This window comes from Tachypleus tridentatus, chromosome 1 (genome assembly GCF_004210375.1).
Source record: "Tachypleus tridentatus isolate NWPU-2018 chromosome 1, ASM421037v1, whole genome shotgun sequence".
NCBI lineage: Eukaryota > Metazoa > Arthropoda > Merostomata > Xiphosura > Limulidae > Tachypleus > Tachypleus tridentatus.
In genome coordinates this window covers 85468805-85491274 of record NC_134825.1, presented here as the reverse complement: position 1 = coordinate 85491274, position 22470 = coordinate 85468805, and the positions used below count along the sequence as shown (strand labels likewise).

The 22470-nt window shown below is 32.5% G+C and overlaps 1 protein-coding gene across 1 annotated transcript; it reads right to left on the bottom strand.

The window, feature by feature from the left end:
• Positions 1–5468: 5468 nt before the first annotated feature.
• Positions 5469–18668, bottom strand: LOC143232665 (AP-2 complex subunit sigma-like). The gene is given in 5 exon segments (XM_076468347.1): positions 5469–7397; positions 13618–13791; positions 14597–14668; positions 14670–14747; positions 18609–18668. Coding segments are annotated over 5 exon segments (486 nt in total). The 3' UTR covers positions 5469–7295.
• Positions 18669–22470: the final 3802 nt, after the last annotated feature.

The window sequence follows — 22470 nt, the reverse complement described above, 5'->3', positions numbered from 1 at the left end:
ATTTTTACCACCAAGCTTTCCACTTCAAAAGGGTGGATATCAACTGTAGTTTGGAGACTGTTATGTACAATATGATCACCACAACCAACATCCACCATATTTCTGCCAAGTTTCTTTTTCAATTGATCATATGCATTGTTTTTTCTCTTTCTCTTTACACCTCCAACACGAGGTATTGCATTTGTTTTCACAATTTTTTTTTATAAATCATGTTTTATTAAAGTGGACATCAAGCAATTCGTCAATATTTCTTATGTCACTTTAGGAACCGATTGAAAGTGTAAAAGGGTAAAATGACAGGCATGATTTTGGCATTTTTTTTATTTGAAGCATCTGCTGTAAGTGAAACGAATTGGAACTCCATTAAGTCTCTCTCCAATTCCTCTGCTGCTAAAGAAACAATTGCACTCAAAATAATAACCTCATTCTTCGTTCTTTGCCATGAGTTTGGAAGAGCAATCAGCTGTTTTAAAACTTATGTTATGGGCAACACTGTGACAAGAAAAGGTTGCTTCTTTGGCTGCTATTGAGAAGTCACTCTCTTCAGGCACATTTTTTTTGAAGAACACATGAAATCTTGAACTTTGAGCAGCTGCTGAAAGACTAGCTGCATGTTTGGCACTTTTTAATTTCTGAGCGGCCATCGTGAACAGAGAACTCAGATGAATACTGCAAACATTTGACTCTGTCCTCCTTGTCACGAATGTTTTTCAAGAATGGATATCCTTTTTGCAATTCACCGTTGAATGTGCACTTTCCTTTACCAGCTTTGGACATTATGACTAGGATTAATTTCTAAAATAAAAAACGAAAATAATTCAGCATGTACCGTATGACTAATATCATATATACTGTAACAACTAAAGCAATCACAAAGCACAAACATTTGCTCAAAAAAAGCTTTGCATATGCTACCGCTCGCCGTTTGTGCAGCTGCCATTCCGCGCATATCTCCAATAGCACCCCACTGATGAATCATTATACTTGTACAGGTACCGTATTAGCTGCCTGTGATTTTCGTCTGATGCAATACCTTTGAAAATTTGCATGCTACAGCACTACGACTACCTCTACCCATGAACTAATAAAATGAAAACTTAAAAATTATTTTTTGACAACACGAAGTCAGGACTCTATGCAGATTTTAACATTTTTCATTTATCCATTTTGGAGTTTATACCATTTCATTAAAAACCGGGACATTCCAAAACAATTCATTGCCAACCAGGACAGGCCCCTCAAACCGGAATTTTCCCGGCCAAACGGGGACGTATACTAAGACTACTAATACGTATCATAAGCTATCATTCACAAAAATGAGAGGACGAATATAATTTTTTTTTTTTTAATTTTGCGCAAAGCTACTCGAGGGCTATCTTCACTCGCCGCCCCTACTTTAGTAGTGTAAGACTAGAGGGAAGGCAGCTAGTCATCACCACCCACCGCCAACTCTTGGGTTATTATTTTACTACTAATACGTATCATAAGTTGTTATCATTCACAAAAATGAAAGGACGAATATAATTTTTTTTTTAAATTTTGCGCAAAGCTACTCGAGGGCTATCTTCACTCGCCGTCCCTACTTTAGTAGTGTAAGACTAGAGGGAAGGCAGCTAGTCATCACCACCCACCGCCAACTCTTGGGTTACTATTTTACCAACGAGTAATGGGATTGACTGTAATTATAACGCCCCCACAGCTGAAAGGGCGAGCACGTTTGGTGCGACGGGGATTCGAACCCACGACCCTCAGATTACGAGTCGAACACCTTAACCCACCTGCCCATACCGGGCCAGAATTTTTGTAACTATATTATATTATTGTTATTGCTAAAAGGCCACTGACCTAAATTCACGAGTCTTCCATGTATATACTCCGATAAATTAAGAGTACGTTGTCAACTGAGCATGTGTTTTTCTAAGACGTAGATTTATTTTGTAAATTACTTTGTCGTCCATTTCGTGAAGTTTTAACCTAACATTTTAAATACTTTTTGTTGTTGTTTTTTTGAAACACTTACGATTTTCGTTGTCATTGGCTCGAAGTATTTAGCCAACTTCCTGCTATGATATTTGGATTTTGGTATTATCCATAATTTTAATTTTTGTGGAGGGGGATACCCTTAATGACAACACTACAAATAGCCCATCACATAGCTTTACAATTATCAAGAAACAAACTGCTTTTTCATGTATCTGCTGTATTTTTAATATTGGGATTTCTTTTTAAGAGTTTTTTAAAAAACAAATCTAGTACGTTTGTTCCTAGTTCTGCAGGTTTTCTCCTTCAGTTGAACGGTTTTTCGAATAAGTTCTTCAGGTCTGCAACGGTAACTTTTGTCTAAATTGACATCCTTCTTGAGTTTTTCAAATTAGTTTCGCATAACACTATTTGTAGCTTTCATTATTAATTCAAGAAATGTTTGGTTTTGTAATTCCTTTAGTTTTAATATCTAGACGCATCTTCCAAAATAATTCTGCTCCAAAAGAGAAGAATATACATACAATTTGTTTTCGATCAACACTTTCATGGATGAATGATTTATAGTACAAGTTATTTTTCATACGACCGTGATTGTTTCTTCCTGGATATAATTATTCACAGTACTTCGCTGCAGAAAGAACTCTGAAATAATTATTATTACAGTTATTCGCATTGCGTCAAGTTGTTTATCATACTTTTGTTCGTTTGGTTTCGCATCAGACAACGGGTTAGAAAAGTATTTTTTTCCCTTTTTGATTTTTACTTTTTCAGGATTGTTATTAACACGTTTTTTTTTTTATGTGGGGTTAGCCGAACATATCACATTTAACTATTTCATCAGCTTCTTGCAATGCAAGTGAGTTAAGTATGAGCTACATTTACCTTTATGAATGATGAACTCTCGAAGATATTTCTTTTGTACGTGAAATAAGCTAAGCGTATATGAAGTGTATTTTTTGTATCCATCATTGTAATCGTTTTGTGGATCACAATCCACACACGTCTCAGATACTATTTCATCTCTGAAAGTAGTTACAGCATACTTTGTATTATGCTCCACAAGAAATCTGTTTAAATTATCCTCAGTATGAGAATAACCATAAGTAATGGTGATCATGTTATTAATAAGTCTATTCTAGCAGTGCTTTTCTGGTACGTGTTGATCATTGGATGTAATTTCTCAACAGGAATTTCTGCTCTTCCTTTAGTACAACATTCTAAAGAGCATAGTATACGTACACTACATTATATGCTTATGTTGATCAGTATTTTATTTTTTTAAATTAGCGATCCTGTTGAATCAAAATATAAGGTTCCATTGTAACCTTATTGTCTGGTACGTAAGTAGTATTTGAAATGATGGGAAAAACCTTGAATAAAGCCTGATACATCATCATCAAAGACAATTCTTTGAATGTTGCCAGTATACTTGCAGTATATCTGAATATAAATTACATTCTTCAAATTCTGAATTTACTGAGCACATTAAATGTTTTAACATCAGCCATATTGTCTGATACTCAGTTTTGGTAAACACAATGTATTATACTGTATACAGCATCTATAGGAATGTTCTTTAGCAAGTTTTCTTCATTATGATTTCCTAGTATGTATTTGTTTTTATTTCTTCAACACTGTTACAAATATTGCTAGCTTGTTACTTTAAATACAATACAATCTTTATAAGATGGCTTTCTACCAATTGCCATAATAAAGTTATTACCACATTTAACTGTACACTTACCTATAATTCAGAAATAAGAACTTACTTTCTCTATGCTGTTTTGTTCTACTCTGTACAAATCTTAGCACAAAACATTTTTATATTTGAATTTCTGGTGTAAAATATGTATTGGATACCATATTTATTAGATTTTTATGTTGTACATAACAATTCTTCCTTACTTAGATTCAATTCAAATGTTTGTAGCATAAAAACAATGTTTCATTTCAACAGACAATACAAACCAAGCTACTGAGTTATTTTTAAGGGCATTCTATGTTCTTTGTATAATTTTTTGTTTCACTATTACTTTTGTCTTGGAAATACCTTTGGTGTTGAGAAAAATAATTTAGTTTTTTGTAAAATATTTGAACAGGTAGTTTCTGTATGGCATTTTTCCTGATTATCTTGCAAGGTTTCTTTCTAGATTTATTTCACATAATCATTATCTTTACTAATAAATGTGTTCTATTTCACAGTGTTCTTTTTAACTTTGTTGTAGAAAATTTTAACATGTTCTTTCTTTGTGACATTTTTCTTGAGTTTCTGAGCATGTTTCTAAGTCATGTATAATTTTTAAATGTGTTGTTTCTGTGTGGCACTTTTCGTGGTTGTTACCCGAGATTAACTATTCTTTGTTTATTTCTTACATGTCAACATCATCACTACTACAAGGTTTCTTCTATTTCATGAGATTCTTTGATACTTTGCTGTAGCGAGTTTAAATATCTTATCTCTAAGTGACACATTTTCCTTATCTGCAGTCTGAGCTTATTTATTTGCCATACACCATCATTAACACTGAAAGCATTTTGTACTTTTATTGATACTGTTGTGTTCCAAACTGTTATGTTTTATGTTTAAGGTATTTTTCTTCATTCTCATTTGACTTTGCATCTGCAATGTTTATATGTTCATCACTGATAAAAAAAGAAAAAGAAAAAAAGAGGAGGTAGTAATCTCATGGTATCAGCTGACTTGCAGGAAAAACAACTGTTGTCTACTGGTGAGTCAGGTGATAAGTTAATGACTGGAAAAAACACTAGTAACATGGGCAAAATTAACTTGGCTATTTTCTTCATCAGTTTTCTACATTTAAACTCAAATTCTTGTAGTACTAAAACTTAGAAAATTTAATGTGAACTAAATAAAGACAACAGTAAATAGTATGTATGAATACTATCACTTGTTAGTTTAGTAATGGCTAAATGTAATAATAAGTCCATCATAGAATTCCCAAAATTTTGTCAAAATTAAACGAGAAAAAATGACTAGTTCCAAGGAAATAAAGATAAGAATTTTCACATTTCTTTTTGTGTTACAACTTAACATACCAGGCTTCATTTATAGCTTAGCTACCCTCATCAGCAAAAATCTGACTGAAAATATTTTTAACTTTTTGGAAAGGTGTTAAATTATTAAGCATTTTGAATTTTGATATTTTTCAAAAGCTTTCCAGTGCTAGGGTTTTTCTTTTAGTTTTATGAGATATATGAAAACTGTAGACATTTAAAAGTAAAAGACATTAGCAGGCTTCTCGGACTTAAATTTGGGTGTTTTTAACAAGGAATTCCTTTTAAATTAATAAAATATCGGATATTTCAATAGTATCAAATCTCTTTAAGACAAAAAAGGTAAAATGAATATTATAATTTAATATTTCTCTTTACAATTAACTAGATGCTAAACCAGAAATATAATGAAAACATGGTCTCTTCCATAACTGCAAAATGATTAGAAATAAGGCAATCAAAATGAAAGATTTTTCATTTTTTGTTGTTTGAGTTTATTAACAACCACATCAGTTACTATTCAAAACAATTATTGACACTGAGAACATTTGACACTCAAGTATTCACAAGATATAGAAAGTAACAAAAATACTGTGGTAGTTGGAATTAGTTGTTAAAAAGGTGTTGCAAGTATTAGTTGGTTAATGCTTTAGTTCATTTGGTAGATCAGTTACGTGCAAGGTATTTTACATTTGAATCCAAGCCAAGGCAGCAGTAAAATGTTTAAATTATTATTCTCAGCCCTGAGATCAGGTTCAAGGATGAGCTGTGATTGTGAGAGAGAAAGAGTGTAGTAGTTCAATATGTTTAAAAAAAGTACTTTACAAGTGGGCTATAAGAGGTTAACCATTTAGCACTTGTCTGGTGTATTAGTGGTATTAGGTTCCATTCTGCATTAAGAAATAATAAAATATTAAAATTATCACACTCTCATTTTTTTAGCTGATTCTTAAAAATTATTATCGAACAGATTTAATTTGATAGTTACTTTTAAAGTGCATGTTGAGACTAAATACTAATATGTTTCATCATGACCAAATATTTTGTTAACTATATATATATGATTTTGGTACTGAGTTTTTTTATCCTTGCATTGTTTTAGTAAGATTAAAAAGGAACATTTATTGTCAATATATCTACTAATACTACAAACCAGATTTTGTTTTTTAACTCAGGTGTAAAACTTGCTGGCCAGCAAGGTGGCTGAAACACTACAACTAAATAAACATGAAATGGAAAATAAGACGTTAAGTACTATACCAGATAAGAGTTATATCAATAAATCTTAGTAATTACCAAGGTAATATGGAAAAGATTTTTACACATTAAGAAAAACTTTTTGCATTGGTAGAAACTTTAAAAACTACACTTTCCTCAAAAGTGATTATAGTTTTATTACCAAATTTTACATTATCATAAAATTACACAAGACTGTCTGTACTAGTCATCTCCAGTTTTTTTTTATTAGACAGTTTAAAAGGAAAAACATTTGGGTTATTCTACTTGAATAGTGGGACCTGACCATTACCCTTACAATGCTCCCACGGTTGCAAAATGTAGATTGGAACTTGTGGTACTACTGTACAAACTATGGGCCCTTGGATCCATGGTCTGCCACTCTAACCACTACATCAATTTTGATTCTCCCTACAGTAACTGTTGTTCCACAAACATCTAAACTGTCTTCGACACGGCAAAGCAATTATGATATGAATGTTCCATAAATAAAACTTTTTCACATTAAATAAGTACAAGTTAAATCATTTTCATCAAGTAAATAGTGAAGAGAACTTGAACTATTATGCAAATTCTCAAGTTATTCATACAAAAGCATATTTTAGTTTAATGGTAAAAAATAACAACAATTACATATTATTGTAATGTTATTTGTCATGAAATTAGGATTTTGTTTTCTCAGAAACTTAATTTGATATAAAATAATAATTTGTGGAATGTTTTAGTAAATTATCTTTATTTTAAATGCAATTTGTTAAATGATCTGTAAAATCATCAATAAATCTCTTAAAAAACTCTACTTTCATATGTACTTATAGTTGTACTCTATTAAACTATTATTCATTTTTAAAGCCCTCCTAAACATATTTTCAACATATTATAACATTATAAAATCAAAATTAATGAATTTAAAGAAATACAGCACTTCAGAACTAATGTCTCACAAACTTGCACTGAAACATATAACTGGTTTAAGAAGATCCACAGCTACCTTTTTCACGTGTTTCAGCTGTAAACTATACTTCAAAAAACAACACAGCATTACATGAGAAGTATGTGATTTACTCCAAGGAATTATATACAAGTAATTGTTTGAGAACTTTTGTCTGGCTTGTCTCTCTGATCTCCCCAGCAAGAAACATCTCATCAACAACACTGTATACCTGGAGAAATAAATAATGTATAATGTAACTAAGACAAAATCATACATCACCTTTCTAAAAGCCATGGATAAAATATTTCTTTAAAAGTAGTTTTCACTTAAGTGTCAACAGTTTCAAACAAACAGCTATGCTTTTGTATAGGCATTATGTGCAAGATCAAGAAATCCTGGTCTGTTTGAAAAAAATGTTTGTGGTCAAACAAATAAATTTACATAGACATAACTTTATTTGTAAAAGTAGATGTACAGTAAACAATAAAGTAATGGTATTTCTAATGGAGTACAGACTATGAGACAGTTATGAGGATTCAGTGCATGACATGGTTTCACAAGATGAAATAAAAAACTTGCAAAACTAACAAATAACACCTGTAGTAAAGATGGAAGCAGCTAAAAGGTGTTTATAGCTGTCTATAAAATGAATCCAAACTAAATTATTGCAAAGTAAAGTAAATGTAAAGTTGTAATGAAAGCATATTTAGTTGAATATATGGAAACATGAATTTTTGTTCACAAAGTGACAAGTATATGACTTTGTATGAACTATGCATGTGTATTATATATATAAACAAGTCATGAAAGCCCATAGATATTGTATTTAGTGTAATTTTCAGTTTTTTAAAGGAAATTACACATGGGTTAAGTGTTTGTGTGAAATACTTTGCAAATAAAAGAAACTGAGTTGAAATTGAAATCATATGATGACAACAACACTGTGCCATTGTGTAGCATAGTCATTCCATTGAAATGTTTGACTGAGCAAAAAACAGTTAAGACGATTCTGAATGGAAAAGCCAAAATGCAATCCAGACTCCTTGGACAAATGTCTTTCTAATGACATACGATTTGTAGCATTTGATCAGGAAAATTGCATAAAGAGTTCTGGACAAATCAATGCAAGCATGTTATTCATATCAATATTTAAGTTCATATTTAAATAACATTGAATTTAAAAATATAGATTCACACACTATTTGATACTTTCTAAACTATTGAATATTTTTGTATATTACCACAAATGATCATCTGTGTGTGTGATTCTTTTGCAGGTTTTCCCTCAATATGTCATTAATTTTGTTTTGATAATTAAAATAATTTCTCTTTGAGATGACTTTTGAGAAAAGATTAATAATATTACATGATTAAATTGTTTCTTATGGTGAAAGTCAATGAGAAAAATAATGAAGAGTTTAATAAATCAGGCAAAAAATATATGGAGGAATGAGTACATTACATAAAATTAATTTACCATGAAAATCAGCAAATCGTATGACAACCATAGCCAATACAAGTTTGTGGTGGAATGGCACGTATCAGAACTACCTTTAAACATTGTGACATAACATAGTTAATGTGGTACTAAATAAAAATTCATAATCTTTGGGAAGGGTATCTAAATTCCCTTTGTAAAGCAAAATATTCACACACTTGGATCATAAAGATGTGTTCATATCGGGGACTTAGAATTTTCAAGCTGGGGTTTATCCTGTGTACTTTATGGTATTGAAAACAAAGAAATGTGGATTTACTGGAAGTGCCACGATAAGCAAGGTGTGGTGTCTTTGAACAGGTGAATATCCACAAACACAAAAGTCAATTGCAAAAGCAAGCCATGTGCTCCAGACAATGATATACAACATGCATCTCCAACTGGAAAAGTAACACAAGTCTAATGTATACACTTTGCTTCCAAGACATATCTCTCCATCCACTGTATACCTCAAACACCTGGAGAATGAAACAGGTGTTCATGTTATTCCATAAGAAAACATACTGGTCTAATCTGCAGATGAAGCACCTATAGATGTCTATGTGATTGGACTGTTGAAACTGATAGTGAGAAACTACTATCTTCATATACTAGATGAATTATAAAAGCAAGCACAGAAGTGTGGTGTGCTTTGAAGATGGCAGCCTTTTACAATAAAACCAATGTTGCATGGCCATCAGACAGAACTTGACAGAATGTGGTGGCATTGGCTGTAATGAAATGGTGAGGTTCCAAGATAGTTTTCATATAAAATACTTAATATGTACATCTGATCATTGAAATTAAGAGATGTTTCTTACAGTGTATTTTGCTAACTAAAGAAACTTTATGGAAATGCGTTTTCATTGAAATATAAGGTGTTTATAGAATAGTTTTCAACTGAGCAACACAAATTGGTTTTTGATATCAGTTTTGAGGTTCCACTTCATGAACCTCCTGGGTGTTATTACTTCTGAACTTTATAACCTACAGGACACTGTTATCTTACTTAAGTGTCATTTTTATTGTCAGGAAATGATCTAGTCTTTTATTTTAGAAAAATACTACTCAAAAATGCTTTATGTATAATTAAATGGTATTGCCTGGAAAAAGTGAAGATATTATCTATTATTCTTGTTCTTTGCTATTGTGAAGTTGTCAGCATCAAATGAACAGAATGTTATTTAATAAATATGCTTTGTTGTATTAATGTAAAATGTAATTTAAATGATTTAGTAACTGATATGAAAATAAATAATTCAAACTTTAAATAATATGATATTTATTTACAAAGCTACATAATATGTTATATGTATTGTGCCCATTATGGGTGTTGAAACATTCTTTCCTAGAATTGTAAGCTTTCAGATGCATATAATTGTATTGAATTAATTAATTTACCCATGATAAAACTAAAACAAAGGAATTAATCTTGAGTTTCCCAAATTAATCCATTAAGCCTTTCTGGACTTTTATACACAAGTTATTAAAACAAAATGTCAAATATTATTAGTTTTCTCAATAACTTAACAAGAAATTCAAACAAATAGAAACTACATAACTGAAACTTATAAAAAAAATATTTGAGATTGTTGTTATTTGGCATTTTATGGCACAATGCATGCAGATGGTTTTAGATAAAGAAAAGGTGAAACTTCCTGTGGGAAAGAAAGGGAAAGTGTCGAATCTACATAAACTTGGAATTACCAGTCCATTAAAAAATCAATCCATAAGAGTGGACGTCTCACAAAATGCCACACTTCCACAAATTATCGTAAGTTTTCTCAACGTAAAAAAACCAACAGTAACAAGATGTTGTTGCTTGAGAAAGGCTTTCCTGATTGATGATTTAAGTCGAATCAGGTGGCCCATAGAGGAATGCTGTTGTTGAAACCCACAATGGGTGGGTAAGAGGAGGTTGTTCCAGGAAACAAACAAGATGAGTATTAACCATCCTTTCCAAAATCTTAGAGAGAGAGTTCCTCAAAACAGTTGGAGTGTAATATGAAGGAATCTTGGGCAACAGCAACTTCCTGGCCATAAGAGAGCAAGACTGAAAAGGTGGTAGAATTATACTGCCCACTGACCTTCTAAATCTTGTCCCAAATGACTTTGGAACTGATGGTAGAAGAAATGCTAGTTGTGTCCTTAATCCAATTTTCCTTCTGTCTTTAACATGTGAACTGCCAAGCATGTGCACAAGCCTACTGAAGAGCGGAGCAGTTTGAAAGTGTGGGATATCCATGAAAGGTATCCCAGGTCTGTGTTTAAGCCTTCCATACCACGAGGCAGACAGGATTTCCCCACAGACGAGGATACCGTGGAAAACATTTCAAGGTTTCAGGAATACAATGAGCAGCAGCCTGGACAATACAGTCAGTCACTGATGCCATGCAGTCATCTATTAATGGCTTACAGACAATGGCCTGGCTTGAATTTCACGCAAAGCTACACAAAAGCTATCTGCACTACAGACAATGGCAAGATTAAGGTCTGAGAGAGCAATGAATGAGGGCCAGTTGGCCTGGTCCAGCTTCTACTGAAGCATGCAGGTCGGGTAGCATCGACCATAGGCAGTCTCTCTTAAAATGATAGTAAAATTATCACTACCTTGTGGGTTACTGTCAACCCTCTAAGAAAAGTAGGATAAAAGTGAAGGGGAGCAGATAGAGAGATCAATTGCAGTAAAAGACTGACTAGGTGCATGAAAATAAGTATTTAACCAGTATTGAAAAGAGAATGGTTGTGATCCGAGAGAATACACTCTATGGAATGACCCCTCCCATCAATATCAGCACCACCAAAAAGAGGATTACATCCATTAAAATCCTTAATGGTTAAAAAGGGAGTTGGTAACTGTTTAATGAGGGCACCAAGGTCTAAATGATCATAGGTCTCTCCAGCACATTGGCAGAGAGAACAGATAGCGATGGTACAACCTAAGAAAGCATGGATGACCATGGCCTCCAAGGGCATATCAAGTGGCAAAGACAAGGTGGGCACATGCTGATTGACCAGCAGTGCCACCCCTCCATGCACTTGTCCATCACACAACCTATCACTTTTGTACAAAGAAATCTGCAGAAAGGTAACTCCATCGGCAGGTTTCAGAAATGATTCCTGTAAGGAGAGACATGTAGGATGATAAGAATCAATCAAATCCTTAAATGTCATGTATATTTGAATGAAAACCAAGACAGTTCCACTGTATCAAAGTGGCCATTTTTATTTATGTGTAGTAGAACTGGGCAGGGAGCCCTTCAGTTTTCAATCACATTATATTTTTTCTTTATTGGACAGTTGCCCTGGGTTGAGTAGAAAGGTCTCTGTCTGTGGATGAAGATTCTAGCAACTGAGGGCATAAACAAATAATCATTTTGCATCTTGATGCTGGAGAAGATGGACCGGAGGAAATACCCGAAGACAAAGGAAGTGATCCAGGCAACCACTGGAAGGAGTGGAAGGGACAGAGATGGGAGTAAACATAGACTTGTCAACTCCATTAAGAGGACAAAACTGCCCAGATGTTTTGCAAACAACTCTGTTAGAGGCATTGAGAGATCTATATGCACTTCAACTGTGACAGTGAAATGAAGTGCATCAGCATATGTTCAGGATGGAGAGGGAGACAATAACATCCAAGCCTCTGGGTAGGAGATATTGTTCACAGTCTTCAAGCATTGCACCTCTTCCTCCTCCAGCTACTTAGGGCAGGAACTAGAATAAGAGGGGTGTGAACTACTGCAGTTAACACAGTGTGGTTCCAGCTTGCACTTGTAGGTGTCATGGTCTTTGCCACCATAATGAGCACATGTTAAAGAACTATGATGTCTACAAGTGACCAAACCACTGACACCAGAAACATCTGAGAGGGTTTGGAATGTATGGCCATACCTTACAGTTCAGATAACCTACCTTGACTGTGGCAGGTGGATGTAATGATGTAAACTTCAAAATCAGAACATCAGTAGGCATCATAATTCCATCTTTGCAAGTTGAGATTTTGTGCACTGAAGAAACGCCTTGACTTGAAAAACCAGCTAAGATCTCCGACTCGGGAATGTTCTTCAAGCCCCTCTCACCAATAACTCCTCTTGAAGAATTCAGGGGTAGCATGGGGAGTAACCTCAATAGGTATATTCCCATTGCTCTTTGAATTCAGGAGTAGTTTGGTGTGTTTTCATGAAAATGTTTCCACCAAGATATCTCCTGAGTGCAGATTCCTTACTGACTTGGGGAAGCCAGCAAGCCCCTCTAATTCCTTTTAAATGAGAAAGGGAGAAATCTGCCCTAAAGATTTCTCAGACAATGAATACAGAATAAGAAATCAAGGTGTTGAGTATGACTTTGATGGCAACTGTATAACATAGTCGTTCACACACAGTTGTTTTCCAATACTCTGTTTTTTCTTATTTTTTTGTTAACAAATGAGGGTATTCATAATAAAATAAGAACCTTTCAGTGCTCACTTTCCCCACCCACCATGGAGCAGTAAAAGGTGAAAGCACTGCAATGCCAAACAAGAACACTGCAAAAACACCAGGGGTTCATGAGCACTGTACCTAAACACAAGCATTAGACACAATGTCCACAACACCTGATGAGAAAGTACAACACCAGTTCTTGGTTGATCCTAGCTCAAGTGGACCAGCCAAATGATCCTGGGGGGTCCACCTCAAGACTGCCCATCTACAGTAATTCAAGGCCAAAATGGGGGGGTTAGGGTTGGACTTCTCAACCACCAGGCTCCTCTCCTTCTCTTCATAATTGCCACATACAGAAAACGTGGGTGAATGTTCAGATCCCAGGAGAGTTAAACTGAAATTACAGAACCTTCTCTGGTAGGTCCTCTCACCACATACATGAATCTACCTCAATGGAAGAATTTCAGATACAAAGTAAAAATGGGCCATTGATAAGTAAACATGTTAATTTTATTACAAAACTATTGATTAGTATAGCCTTTTCTCACCCTGTAGAAGTTGAACACCAGATCTAACTCGCAAACATTATGGAAATATTCATTGAGCACCTCAACAAAATTGTGAATGGCTTCCAGGTAGGCTAGGTTGTTGTCACTGATATCCACACAGATACAAAAATAGAGTCCAGCATATCGCCTGTACACAATTTTGAAGTTGCGGAACTGCAGAAAAAAAAAAAAGTTCACTCTTAAAATATGTATTTATTAATATCTTCAAAATAACTGTTAGTCATGACTCATGGAGATCTTTGTATAAATAAATGTATATTTTACTAATTTTAAGAACTTGTTGTTAAAATATGTTATAAATATTTTATTAGTGTTTATTATTTGCCAAATACTATTAAATTAGAACAAAGGGTTTCTTTACTGAAGACTTCTCAATTAATTAATACATGCTTAATATTCTAAGTCTTTTGTTTTACTTGGGTTTATATGACTTCTGAGCCTAAATTTTAACTGGAAAAAAAAAGAACTTATTAACAAATAACTGAAAGTAATACATTACTATAGCAAGACAAGGCACATGTTGTATAATGGATACATTTTCAGTCACATTGCACTACTAGTCTCTATAGAGCTCATCTCTAGTTTACTCACTAGGCAATTTATTGCTTGCTTAACCCAGCTCTTTTGGCATAACAACAGGTAATTTTGGCACACTCAGCATTCTTCATTTGAATACAGTTACTGTTTCCTTGTAGAAAAATATTAAATTGTGATCATAGGTTGAGTAGCAATTAATTAATATTTTATTGCACTTTTGTAGATTATTACAACTAAATCATAAAATTAATTCTAAAGAAATGCATTTAGTTTGAGTGTTTATATTTTGAGGTATGGACATTCTACATGTAGCAGTGTTTCACCTGACAAGCTTTCGTTTTTATGCATGTGCTTGTTGTGTGTACTATTATAAATATTGTACAATGTAATTTACACAGCTATTCTTCTCACTACTACTTACTTCAACAAAGTTAGTATGTTTAGCATCTCGGACTGTGACAACTGCATGAACTTCTTCTATTAATTTCTGTTTTTTCATCATCATCAAAATTCATGTACCACTTTGCAAGGCGTGTTTTACCAGCTCGGTTCTGAATGAGTATGAAACGAATCTGAAAATAAAATGCTCAAATTAATTGAAATGATTTTAACTGCAATCATAAAAAGTTTATAAACATTTTCCTTCATTATCTTACATATTTGTCTTTAGTGAAAATACAAATTTCAAAAAAACATCTTAGCACATTTATATATTTCACTGAACCGAGAGGAGAAGTATTGATCAATAGATGCCATGGTAAAATATAACACCATAGATTCTCCTTGCTTACGATGTATTAATGGGATTTAAATACAAGTCAAACACAATTTCTAAATGTTTGTTTTGTTCAGTAGATTAGGAAGAAGGAAGTTAGTTCCAAAATGACTAAAACAAATGTGAGAAGCTTCTAATATGTATTAAATAATTGTTAGACATTTTTTTACTCAGCAGATTTAAATCAAACCATTTTAATGATGGTTAGTCAAAATACGGTCTGCAATTTTCACACTTAAGGCTTGTTTTCAAACTTAAATTGTTTAGGAAATAATGTTTGAAAAAGGAAGTAAAACTTTGATAAAGATGTTTTAAACTAAGTTTAGATAAAGGTAAGAAATCTCTAACTTCCTAAGATTACTTAAGATAAGTTAGAAAATATGAAGATAATGTGTTAGATTATTTTATTAAATAAATAGATAATAACAATTTCTTTAATATTGTTACAAGTTTTTGCAATAAGTTGTTATAGTTAGAGTTGGAGATTGGTTACCGTTACAGCATATTAGATGTTATTAGTATTATGTTTTTTTGGCAAGGAATATCCTATAAAGATTTATTTTAGAAAATTTTATTCTTTTACAGAGATGGTGAGAGTAAAAGAGAGAGATCACTCATTTTATATGCAAGTATAATGAATGCTTACAAAAGAAATATCATTTTTTAGGTTGGCAAATATGTGATGTTTAATTAAAGGTTTTAAAAGAAAAGATAAATTATTAGGAACAGGGGTGTAGATTTTTTACACTCAATGGGGAGATTTTGCAACCACTTATGTGGACTATTCAATTTGCAAATTGGTAATCTCTGATTACATGAACCTAAAAGCTGTAAACATGCAGTCACAGAGTAATCTTGTTGCCACGATACTTTCATGTATACTTAGGCCTACTGACTGATACTTATGAACTATCGCTTTGATCGAAAAGCTTAGAAGTATGCCTATATTAAAGATGTACATTTTGGCTTCTGAAAAAGCCTACATCTAGGCCTAATTATGCAATTCAATTGGTAAAAACACGAGAATCACAAGAACAAACACACAATTTGTAGACCTGTTATGCAAAATAACAATACAACAGACCAAACTGTAGGGGGGAATGATTGTATGCACCGTACCCCCCACCTAAAATGAAGGGGGGATGTATCCCACCCATCTCCCCCAGGATCTATGCCTCTGATTAGGAATGTAGATAACACTGTCCTCTTTTCATAAGGTTGGGGAATTTACTGAAACTGAAGAAGATGTTTTCTCATCCAGTAAGTCAAGGATTCTACTATCAAAGATTCTACTTTAAGCTTTATTTTCATACTGAGAAAAAAGCACAAGTATACATAACATAATAACTTTTGATATCAACTTTGAAACCTATTGCATCTTTCACAAGTATTGTCCCTTACTTTATGAATTTTACTTTAAAAAACTGTAGAGAATTAAAAAAGTGATTGGAAAGCCATAAAGCTTGGAAATTTTTTGAGTATTCTTTGCAAATATGCTAAATGTTGTATTTATTCAAATTCTTGAATTCAGGCTCTAAGTCAGTTTGATAAATAAAATAAATTAATTATCAGAACCAAAAAACAACTTGTAAAGATATAAAATTTAACACTAAAACAGACTGCACTGTGGTTTACTGGAATAATCAACATTTTATTTTCTTTAAATGCCAAATAGGAAATACTAGTCTCACAGTTTCTCAATTAAACCAAAACACCTAGCAAGGTTGTTATGGTTACAAATTAAAAAGACAATTTGTCTTTTAAGAGATTCCAATGGCAACCTCCTTATATTGGAGGATAAAAACATAAATTGATTAGTGTAACAACTTCTTTACTACTAGGATTTACTAATAAAGGAGAGGAATAGGTTCTTAGCCTGATAAATTTATTTATAGATTAGAAAGAATTCCCTAACATTGTTAATAATTATGATTCTAAAGGCCTGTTAAAGTTCTTGAGAATAAAACTATAGCAAGATATTTTTCTTTAAAAACAAAAAAATATAGTTTGGGTCCATAAAACTATATGCCTATTAGTTTCACTTCTGCTCTCAACAAGATATTTGAAATATGCTCTTGGACATCTCTTAAAAGGAAAATACGGTTTATGATTTTAGGACAGTTTTTTCTTAAAATTTTATTGTTTGATAGAGTGTTCATGCTTTTCATTATGACATCCCAATAAACTGATTTTTAGAAAGCCTTTATTGAATAAAATCTCAAAAAAATCAGGTATGTGTGTGCTTGGTAAAATTTTAAGGAGTGAATAAGAAACTGGTTTATAGGTTGAAGGCAGAAAACAATGAATGAATGAGCATTTTCTCAAATCAGAAAATGTAATAAATACATTTCCCTATAAGTTTATTTTGAGACTTTTGTTTCTCATTACATTAACATTTTGGGTATCCATGAGCAATAATATTTCTGAATTATTTATGTGATAAGTGATAATATTAAACTGATGAGGACTAATTTACAAATGACTCAGAATATGAAAAGTTTTAAGAATGAGACATCTGCAGTTATGTACCTCAAGTAAGACTTGTATAAATCAGAAGAAAAAAAAGTTATTTGTGTATGATTGATGATAAAACAATTAAATCCTTTATTGACTGATCAGCTTTGGTTAAAAGAAACAAAATTCTTGGTTCTACCCATAAAAATTTTAAACATAACGTTATTGCAGCTTTATACAATCCACTCATGAAGCCTCATTTAGATATGACACATTTGGTTCTCTAACTAGAGAAAGGATACCAACATTTTAACATAAAGCTTTTTGGGACAATGCAGGACCTATTGTTCCATCTTGGTTGTTTCACACTTTAAACTAAATTAACTTAAAAAAAAACACCAAAGAACTTAAAGCCAACCCTTATCATTCATATACTTAAACTTTTTCTTAAACTCACTTAAATTTACTGCCTCCACAACAACTGATGGAAATCCATTCCAAATGCCAACCACTGTGTTAGAAAAATAAAAATGTCTTAGCTGAAGATGATTCTTAGTCTGCTAAAATTTATAATTGCATTTCCTGGTCCTTCTATTCTCAGTGTTAACTGTGATAATAAGATGATATGTAAACACTGTCAATTGCCTTTACAATCTTAAACATCTTAATCAGATCCTCCCAAACTGTTTTTTTTTTTTCAAGAAGAAACAATTTGAGGGATTTTAGTCTCTCTGCATATGGTAAGCCCTCCATCTCAAGCACCATTTTAGTAAGTTAAGGAGCCCAAGACTGAACACATTACTCCAAATGCAGCCTAACCATTAATCTATACAATAAGATAATAACCTCTTTAGACTTGTATTCATTATTTCTGCAGATAAAACCTGAACTCCTCTTTCTCCTATCAGTAGCAATGGCACTGTGATGGCTTTAGATGCAGATTGACTATTACACCAAGATCCATTTCTTTCATAATGTTGTTAAGGTTATTCCCATACAAATTATGATAATCCACATTCAATATCTTGCATTTATTATATTTACAACTTATCTACCATTTATTTCTTCACAGCTAGCAACACCCAAGACTCTAATATCATCTGCAAATTTTAGTAGTTTATTGACCATTCTTTCATCCATGTCATTGATGTAAATCAAAAAGAGCAATGGTCCTAGGATTGATTCCTTGGGTGTCCTATCTCACTTGGGATATTAATGCAGTTTGAGTGAATTCCATTTGTGACAAACCTCTGCTTTCTTCCATCCAGCCACTCTATGTAGTTTGCTAACTTACCTCCAACACCTATAGTTTGGAATTAAGCACAAAGCTACACCATGGGTTATCTATGCTTTGCCGACTACAGGTATTGAAACTTGGTTTTTCACATTGTAAGTTCACAGAAGTATACATGTCTATGTCAGTGACAGCTAAGAAATTGCAGGGTAGATGGTATTAAACAGTTTTTTAATCAACTAGAAGAAAGAGTACAAGAAAATCTGGCTTAAAAGAATGCAAAAATACAATTAATATGAATTTTCACAGTGTGGAAAGTACTATTAGTCGCACTCATAAATATTTGTTTTTGGACCTTTGTTTATTATTTATGTTAACAATCTAGCCAGCTTTTTAGTCAATAATAATTTTAAACTTAATAATACATAAATTCTAATATTGTCATGGTTCTGTCATTGAAAAAGGCATAAAAATAAGTTTCATTTAAAAATGTAAAATAAAGCTTCGAGCATGTGAATAAAAGGACATCATGCTGTTGAGAAAGAAAAAAAAGGAAACTGATTTAGGTATGAATGATTGAAAAAGAAATTATAAAACCTTCTGCTGCAACTTCTGCAGTGGTGAAAAGACCCAACAGTTTTGAAACCCATTTACAGAAATTTTAAATTTGAGAGTATGAATACAACTACAACATTACACAAAAACTGGTGGGTTTTTCTTTTCTCTAAAGTGCAGAGAGATTAGAGTAAGTTGTTTTAAACATTTCAAATTGTTAAGACTTGTATAATTTGTATAGGGGTAGTCTGAGTGGTGAAATGAAAACCTTAGTAACACAATGTAACATCTTCAAGGTAAAGTTAAAAAAACCATGAAAGTCCAGATCTGTGTTATTTATTCTTCAACAATATATCCACATTTACTTTTAATAGTTCTGCAAATTTGTGTGCATGATAATATTTTGATATATGAGCATTATCTTGAGTAAAAAGTAATAAATGAGTAATGAAGGAACTTAAACATACTCAAACTACAGGTATATATAATACATACAAAAATTTATATTTCAATTAAATGTATAGCCTCTTATTACTGTGAGAAGAGAGAATACATGGTTACACAGAATTAATAAAATAATCAAAGGTAAATTCAGGTAATTAGTTAGATTGTAAACAATGTGTATAAAATACATATAGATATTAAATATGAGATCTATCAATTTAACATATATTGTAGAATGCTATCCGATATTCTTAATAGAATTATTTAGTTTAATATTTTGTAATTTACTTATAACAAACTCTTGTCTCACAGAAAAAAAGGCTAAATTGATGTGCTTTGCTATAAAGCTGGGAAATACACTCAGTAATAATATTTCTTCAGTGCTCAGCTTCAGCTAAGTAAAGAAGTATGAACTTAATCAGTTACTGCTCAGACAATATTTCCGACTTTATCTTAAAAAGATAAATCCTACTGTCTTTACTACTCTTTTACCAAAGTATAATATATAGTCTATTGTTTTGTTTCTCAATGATGCTTTATGTAAGATTTTATTTTTTAAAAATTGTTTTCAATGAACTTTGCAATTTACACATGTGGGCACAGTAATTACTATTGCACAATTTATAATCTGTTAGTATTTTATCATCAGTAAACGTAGCGTTTACAACAGTATACTGAAAACATATTTTCGTTGCGCATGCTAATAGTAGTTTTACTTTAGACCATTGATTATCATAAACATCACACCCACTTTACGTTTGCTATGTCTTTGGTCACTTTCGTCTTTTTAGAGAAATGCCTGATGAACGTAAGACTGTTTAACTAGGAATTATTTCTGTACTACTAGTACTAGATTTAACTTTTAGTAAAACATTAGGCTACAAGAACATTTTTATTTAGATTTCAATTTAACTTAATTCTAAAACACGCAAACATTATTCGAGAAAATATTTTTATATATTTGATATAATAACATCCAAAATACTAATAGTAGCTTCGTTATTAAAATTTAAACACTCAATTTTGTGCTCTCTTTGAACTTAAGTTTAACAAATTACAATTTACATTAAATATGAATCATTTATACATGGAATGAGTCACTAATACAATTATACATTATCAGAACTTAGCAGAAGTAAAATTAGAATAGAAATTAATTAATGGTACAACTACCACTCCTAGAAATATGTCATGAATTTAACGATAGGCTTACAAATGTCTTCAAGCTTATGCTATAACAAATGTAATTAATAAAAATTGCAATTACACACCATTTAATCAATTGCTGTGATAGCGAATCTGAAACTTACTACGTTACATATATATATACATATATAGGCTTAACATAATTTCCAAGCCTCAAACCGGTAGTTTTCAATTTCTATTGGTACCGGCACTGATATAATAAAGAGGTGCTTTCATAACGTTACTCCCCTCAAGCTTTAATGCTCACACACACACACACACAAAAGAATACTAGTTATTTATTTCTCTAACATTTATTTAAATTCACCAAGGCAAGAAATATGAAAATTTCATTAATTTTTCACTGAACACTTTTTTTTTGTCACCATTCACATTTTTCACGTGAATGAACTTTCTTCAAAAAATCTTTATTAGTTTTTATTTTTTGAAAGAACTCACGTCAATATTCAGTTTACAATGAAACAGTCCTTTCACTGTTGATTCGTTCATTAGACCTCTTTCTTGAGACCAGATGCTATTCATCACTGAAAATACACTTTCAACAGGGGCAGAATGTACTCCATGAATTGCCTGAGATTAGGTACATAAATACTTTGATCTTTGAAGTCGTTGAAAAGTTCCACCTATTTTTCTTCACAACCTATTTCTTTTGCTTTCCACTCGACACATTTTGGTGACCAGAAGAATTTAGCAGGAACAACTTCATCAAACAGATCATCAACATTGATTACTGCATTTCGAAGCGTTTCATTAATTTCTCAGTAGCTGCTTCTATGTGAGAGCCACGCGAAAACACTGTTTTTTTTATCCAAACAAAGTATTCCCCACCACCAAAACTGTTTTCCCACAGCTCAATATAAGACAGGCAGCAATCATAAAAACTGGTAAATTCCTTCCTAATCAAGTCTGCCTGGCATTCTCCCTCTTCCTCTAGCACAGTGAGTAGTTGTTTTTGCACCAAGGGAAATAAAGTTATTATCTCGTCTTTCTTTCAGGTTGGAGGCCCGGCATGGCCAAGCGTGTTAAGACGTGCGACTCGTAATCTGAGGGTCGCGGGTTCGCATCTCCATCGCGCCAAACATGCTCGCCCTTTCTGCCGTGGAGGCGTTATAATGTTACGTTGGATCCCACTATTCGTTGGTAAAAGAGTAGCCCAAGAGTTGGCGGTGGGTGGTGATAACTAGTTGCCTTCCCTCGAGTCTTACACTGATAAATTAGGGATGGCTAGCACAGATAACCCTCGAGTAGCTTTTTGCGAATTTCAAAAAAACAAAACAAACATTCTTTCAGGTTGGTTTTCAACTCATGTAATTCTGCAATAATATCATTTGCAGTTGCTTTCATTTTCTCCATAGCTAAAATAATTTTGTTGAACAAACCTAGTTATCCATCCACAAACCATAGATACATTTCTCCACATTTACTCTCAAAAAATCTTTTTATCAACAATGGGCACAACTCTTGTGAACAAAAATATGTCTTCAGTTCTTCAGAAATTTGGAGAATTCTCTCAACAGTTAGTAACAAAGACAGAAATCGTGTATTTCTATACTGGAGAACCTTCTTGTACTAAATTTCTAAAAATTCACGTAATTTTTTTAGGTGTGTAACACGCACAGTGTAAATA